This window comes from Mesitornis unicolor, unplaced genomic scaffold (assembly GCF_000695765.1).
Source record: "Mesitornis unicolor isolate BGI_N332 unplaced genomic scaffold, ASM69576v1 scaffold46626, whole genome shotgun sequence".
NCBI classification, from domain to species: Eukaryota; Metazoa; Chordata; class Aves; order Mesitornithiformes; family Mesitornithidae; genus Mesitornis; species Mesitornis unicolor.
In genome coordinates, this window is record NW_010192529.1 from 3,285 (window position 1) to 10,638 (window position 7,354).

The following is a 7,354-nucleotide window of genomic DNA, read 5'->3' on the forward strand; positions in this document are numbered from 1 at the left end:
CTACAGTGTTAAAGGCTTTTACCAATTGTTTTCAACTCTTCAGCAGTGAGATTGCTACACATCTCACAGACTCAAAGCAGCAACACTCACTCTGGATGCAGCATGCAGGTACATGCCACTCATCCAGTAATTACCCCACAATTCATGAATGAAATTATTCCACCACTAATGCCATGAGACCAGGTTGTACAAATGAGCGTTATGTAAAATACCATTAAGAAATAAAAACTCATTTACTTCTAAATATTATTTTCCTGTGACAGTACTTAAAGGAGTAAAGGCAAAGGATGCAATCTTTTGTAAAGGACAATAACCTCAGGAAAACAGACATTTGCAATCTTTTAGAAATTGACTTAATGCTTCCTCGAGAAATTTAGTGCCAAGTATCACTGCAATAAAGTCTTTCTGTCCAAAGACAGCAAGCTGTCAGCTGTGCTTGCAAACCATGTTCTGGATAGCACATAACCAAGTGAAGCTAAAGGCATGGATTAAAGGAGCATGAAGGAACAAAAATATACAGAAAAGCATCCTCATGGTAACACTTCGGTTTTGTTCATTTTAGCATTTTCTCACCTTAATCCTTCGGTGTTTTCCACAGCTTAGCAGCCTTTGGAATTTCTATGTACACATGTTACTACTTCTATCAGTTACACTCCGGCTTTGGTTAAGAGGAATTAAGCCATCACTTCATATATTTTACATGGCTGAAACAAGTGTTTTGAGTTACATTTTAGGTCTACAGTAATGAGGTAAGAACAAACTCTTCTGTCACTGTGCCAACAGCTCTCCAATGCAGTTTGTCACTTGTATCATTACAATAGCTTGGTATCCAGAGCATTACCTTGCCCGTGCTTTGTAGGATCGTAGTTCTTGTCCGCCATACTCTCTCTCTGCTGACAATATCTCTGGTTACATCCACTTCAGCATCAACAAAACTTCTCTGTTTAAGAGCAGTTATGTCATCATCCAGATCAGTTTTGATAGTGGATCTTTTCTTTGCCATGATTTTTGCTTTGATAGCAGCAATTTTTTCCACTGACATGGCTTCGGACAAGGACCTAAATGAGCAAAAACAACAGAAGAGACTGAACAAATGCACAAACAATTCTTCTGAATTTGTGAATGAGTAACTTCACCCTGCTTAAAGCTTATGCCTAAGTGACAAATCATAAAATAGTGAACCTGACATATACTCGAAGACTACATGAGCTTGGTATCACTGCTTTGGGCACACAAAAGACTCCATTCTGGTATTAGCACAAAAATTGTCAAAAAATCCCAACTATAACAAGTAGAAGTAAAGACTGCAAATGTAAAGCATCAGGACTAACACTTCTACTTACATCATCATCTGAATTTCAGCTCCCCATTATTCTCAGTGGATTACAGTTTTGTGTTAAGTCAATCTCTGGCTGCTCTGAGGCTTTCAACGCATTCAACTAAATTTTGGCTGAGATGCTGTTAAGGGGACTTGGCCACTTGGAAGATGTGTTACATTTTTAGAACATATAGGCCAAACAAAAAACAGATGGCAGTAACTTTGTCCACATTAATCCATGTTTGAGGTAGCTCAGTTCAGTCCAAGAGTGCACAATCTTTATCTGTTTGCTTTTAATTGTAAACACAGAATTTGGTTGCCAAACAGTGAGCCCTACTGTTTTGCAGGTGAGTTGAGAAGAAGAAAAAAAAAAGGCGGGCCAAATTGCATAGTCCTAACTGCACATACCCCAGACAATCTTATGTCATGAGATTCCTTTCACAACTAAGCTATTAAAAAGGGAACTTTGTGTTGCTGTTAAAGTAACAAGCAGGAAAAAACATGCAGTTCAAACTCACTTTTTTTTTTTAAAAAAAAGGGCAGTCTTTTATATTCAGCATTTTAAAAAAATATGTAAATACAGAATACAAAGTAATTATGAATAATACTGAGTAATCCTCACTGCAGCACTGAACAAAGCTGGGATACACTCAGGCTAGTATCCAAATTATCAGTTTATACAAAACAACGTGTGTACGTTATTGATTTTTTGATCATTCGGCTTTCTGATTTTAAATCAGATTTTACAATCTGACTTATGATTGTCATGTAACAATCAGATTCTTGTTTTTTTATTCTTCTATAGTTTCCTTTGAAGTACACCTAAACAAGAGACAGAGGAAAAACACATTCAAAATATGTATTTTTTATGTGGCTAGGCGTAATTATGGATTCTATAAACACCTCAACTTTGCTGTATTAATTGTTGCAAGGCTAACTTTAAGTTTAATCTTATTAAAGGACAGACAAGCATTGCTTATACTCAAGAGACATTCCTCAAGAATGCAGCAGGTCTATCAAGTGAAACTACTTATCTGCAAAATTCAGTGCAGACAGAGCAGTACGTTAATGCATACTCATACACCTTAACTGTAGGAAGCATGACTCCCATTTCACATTATGGAAGCTGACACACTAAACAAATTAAGCAGCTTGCTTTGCTTTAAGGCATCTGAACTCGACTATTTGAAAATAAACTACTAGAGTCTGGCAACCTACTAAGCCCAAGATCTTGCAAGAATCTAATTTCCTCTCTGCTTGCCTTTGGGGAGATATGATGCAAGACTAAAAACCAGCTATCATACTTCACAGAATTCTGGACAGACACAACAGAAGAAGAAAGGTGATGGACAGATTTTTAAGCACTTGAATAACTGATTACTACTTATGGCAATGACAGTGCATTATCCTCTGGTAGCCTACTATCTCTTCAGAGGCAAGAAGCTCACCTCTGCAGGGAGTCAAACAGAGGCTGTGTTACCCTTTGATCTGGTCTCACAATGTTTTCCTCCTTTTGCATGCAAGACATCCCTCAATACAGGATATTTTTCTTTGAAGTACAGAGATAATCAGCTTCCCCTTGCTATTCTGCTCATTGTATTCAGTAAGCACCATGGCAGAAGAAAGCAGAAATGGCAGACTTGGTGGGAAGAAAAGACAAGTGTCCGCTTGCTTATGAAGACAAACCAAATCTTACACCATGACATCTGAACTTCCACTGAAGAACAGGAGTCTGACAAGGCATGAAATTCTGTCTCCTCAAGCATTACCAATTATGGCACCTAAGGGAGAGCTGTTGGACAGGAGTAACACTGTCTGCCTTGAAACGCACAAGAATTGTTATCAGTTCCTTAATTGAGCATTACCCATAAGAAAATGTATTCCTACCTGATCTGCTCCGTTTGCACGATACCTTCTTTATGTCCTTCCAACCGAGCTGCCAATCGCTCCTTGTCAAGGCGCACACACTCTTCATCCTAGCAGTAACAGTAATATTTAACTGTAATGTTTAATCTTTTGTGCAGTCTCTTTAAAAAAATAAATACAACTAGAATTAAAGCTATTCAGATCTGGGGGTTTTTGTTGTTTTGTTTGTTTTTCCACACTAACAAGGACAATCTTTATTCCCAAGTATTTTTAATCTGTGCACTAGCATTAACCGTAAAGTTACTGGAAATTTCCTCTCAAGACCCACAAAGTATAATTAGTATAATGAAAAGAAAACTACAATTCCCTCATAAAGAGCCTTGCTCAGACAATAATTTAGAACAACAGAAAAAACCGAGAACTTAAAACTGGCAAGCAATGCATACATTCAGGGAGTACAATACATATACACACATTTTTAAGGTAAATTTATTGGACACGCAAATTTTCCCAGATATTTAACCAGTGACATTTTGAAAGAAAAGAATTGCTTGGAACTGTTGTATCTTGATGCAGAACTTTTATAAACTGCATTCCTAATAAATATAAAAAATAAGTCAAGAGTTACTCTAGCCAGGTTTGAGCCAGACTAGTTACTGTTACTCAAGCCAGCTTTGAGACAGAGGTGTAATCTGAAAAAGCAGTAGAGAGATGTAATTTTATGCCATCTTTTCAGCCGCTTTACTTGTGTTCCATCTTAGTTCCCCACAAAACTTAAAACACCATCAAGCCTGTACTGTTGACAAAAGGCTGTTTGAAAAGGCTGAAGCACAGCAAAAGTCATGCCAACATATCAGGAGAGACCTGGAATCTCTACACTAAGATGATCTCTGAATAACTTAAAACAGACTTTATAGACTCTGAGTTGCCAGAGCAGCAAGAAAACAAATTAAGATGACCAAAAGTTCATTAGGCTTATATGCAGAATTCTTGATTCTCCAAATTATGATGGTGAAGATCTACAATCTCAACACATACTGGCATCACAGCCATTACAGGGTAAAGTAGAATAAAAATCCATAAATCACCAATAGGTCACCTCACATTAATCATCTCCTCATGTACCATTAAGAATGCAAAAAGTTTTTATAATTCTTACACAGTTAGACCTAAGTACAAACAAAGTTCAAATAAAATTTTTGAATAAGGAATTCATGTATTTGATAACCCTTCTTTTAAGAAATTTAAAGCCTCAGTGCATTTAAAATGCACTGAAAATATATACAGCCAGATGTATAACGACTCAGAGGAGACAACTGGATGAACATAGTTTTAAAAAAAAAAATTAAGTCAGTTGTTTTAAAACCAGGTAGAGTTAAGTAATATAATGTGTTTAATAAATAGACACATTGCTTCTTTTAAAGAGGTACTTGTGAAAACACACTGTTAAATTAATTATGTAAGAAACTGCTTCAGAAAACAGTAACCACAGGAACAGTTTCATATACTGCTATAAAGAGACTAAGCAGGTAAAACAAATAACCATCCATTGATAGAGATGAGACTGGCATTTAAGTTATAATTGCCAACTCATGGATAACAAATAACCATAATTGGTCACTAAACAGCACTTCTATTCCAATCCTTAGACAGGTTATAATGCAACAGGCACTTACAGATAGGTGATCAAGGTTTCCTCTTTCATACTACAACACACATCCAGCAACTAAAATTCCAAGTTTAAATCAGAGGCTTAAATTCTAACTCCTTCCAGTTCATGTTCACACTAACAGCAGTACTGTGTGTACCCAGAGGACAGGTAGCCCAACTGAACTGCTCCAAAACAGGTAATTACTGTAATTTACCACCACCCCTCAAATTGTATTGAAGACAGTTACTGCCCTTACCTCTATTCTTGGTTTCTTTGCTTCTGCTAATATTTCATCTGCTGCTCTTTTAACTACAAGAAAAAGAGGACATTAAAAATGCAAGACTGTAGTAGACTTTCATAAAGTAAACCTCAAAGTTATTTTTTTAGTTAAACTGTACCTTGAGTGGACCGCTGAAGACCAATTTCAAGTGGAGCACTTCTGTCTATGCTTGATGAGGTTGCTGTAATCAAACACAACATTTCCTTTAAGTACAAAAGACTTGCAGAAGTATTTAAGTATAAAGGGAAGAAAAACAACAGATAATTTTCAACAATGGAAATTCTAACTAGATATTAGGTAGCTAAGGCAGTCAAACACTGGAACTGGAGATATTCAGAACTTGACTGAATATGAAGTTAAATCAGGTTGCTCAGGGTCATTTGGTCCTTCTTAGAAAATGAGATTGAACCAGATGACCTCCTGTTGTCCCTTCCAACATAAATTAGTCCATGATTCTATGATCTGTATATACCACACAAAAGAAAACAGTCACAAAGATAATTACTTTATAACCTGGAATCAAGATCTACTAGTCTGTCTAGTTTTTTGGAATAAAAACAACCTGATGGTCCCTTCAAAACACAGAAATTATTTACTACTCACACTACAGAAATAATCTTTCATTCCAGTACACTAAAAATTTCAAGACCTCCCACAAAACAGAGCAACTTACACAAGTAAGCCATATTTACCTCTCTCTCAGAGAAACCTCTTTTCTCTGACTATTGTTAACAGAAATTTTAAGATGATGGAATACCAGGCAAATTTGCCAGATGACAAAGCAGTGATTTTGTCTTTTACTATACTAAAGGTTTTATACCACACACTTGTTGCATCAAGATCAATACACTACTGAAGTAGCTCACTTCTAAACACGCACATAGGAATGCAGCTCATATCTAAGTACCATGAAAATAGTTAAGAAACTAAAGTTAAGAACAAAAGTAAAATATAAAAGAAATTCTAACTTCACTTGAGAAGTTTGAGCATATTCAGTTAAGCTGCAAAATGACTATCATTAACCATCCTTTCCCTCCTACCCCTCACTTGTCCCATAAATATGAAGTAGTAAAGCATGCTGTGTTTAAGTTAAAAGAAAGAATCACTCACAGGTTTCCCCATTTAGGTATGCAAGCAAGTCTTTCCTATCAGGTCTTCTTACCACAGGAATGTTTTCAGTCTGAAAAGACAGCAGACATTAAACTGTTACTCCCTCAGAAAGTCGCTCGCTGAAGATTTTTCACTGTTACTGAAAACTGCTCAAAGACAGGAATACATGTACTGCCTCCCAAGAAAGCATAACTATCAGGCTTAAAAATACAATTACTTCCTAAAGGACACTGAACTACACAAAATGAAATCTGTTGTCTGCTATAAAACTTAGAGGGGACAGCCTTTTTCCTCCTTCACTTTAAAGATTAAGAACTAGCTTTAACACACACACACTTCTCTGCCAGGAGTCAATGCTGGTACACAGAAATATTCAATTTTGCTGTTCCAAGCAAGTAAAACATGCAGCACCACTGTATCAGGTAACAGGTGTCACAGAGGTGTCACAGGGGCAGATGAAGCATGGGCTCACAGAAAGCAGTCAAAAGGAAATTAAATAGACTTTCAGAGTTCCCCTATCTTTATTTGTAGAGCTTATCCAATTTGCATACTTCGGAGTCCACTCCAAAGCTAGTCTTCATACTTTTCTCTGTTTTGTAGAATTTGGCAATCTCAGGCACTAAAGGATCATCTAGATTGCGAATGCACAACAGATGGACAAAAGTACTTTTGAAACAGTTAATGCTGGAGACACTTGTGACCGCAGAATACCAAGAGAAATGCTGTCATTACTGTTAATATTTGGGTGACAGACTCTGGTTGTAAATGCAACCTGGTGGTTTGAAGGGATAATCTCTTAGGAAGTGAACTGTCAAGAAAAATATTCCACCTTGCTATGGATTGTCACTTCATCCCTACATAGAAGTGTTGTTTTTTTTAAAGACACACACACACTTCGTTGTGTATCTTTTCCCCTTTCCCCAGCCAAATTCATACACCGAAATGCTACTATCATTCCCTGGAAATAACTATGCACACATTACTTATCACAAACAAGACAAAATAAAATTTTATATTGTTTACTTACTGCAGCACGGCGGACATAAACAGGATGTGAAAGGTGCACGTTATTGAGCAGAAACAAGATGGAATCCAAAGTGTAGTATTCCCTGGGTTGGCCCTCTTTCCC

At 36.8% G+C, this 7,354-nt stretch overlaps 1 protein-coding gene across 1 annotated transcript; it reads right to left on the minus strand.

The window, feature by feature from the left end:
- Positions 1-841: 841 nt before the first annotated feature.
- On the minus strand, positions 842-7,354 carry LOC104542725 (parafibromin-like; the record flags this gene model as incomplete). The annotated part of the gene is made up of 6 exons (XM_010187122.1): positions 842-1,058; positions 3,206-3,294; positions 5,092-5,144; positions 5,234-5,296; positions 6,226-6,295; positions 7,253-7,354. Coding segments are annotated over 6 exons (594 nt in total), but the record flags the coding sequence as incomplete, so codon positions are not given.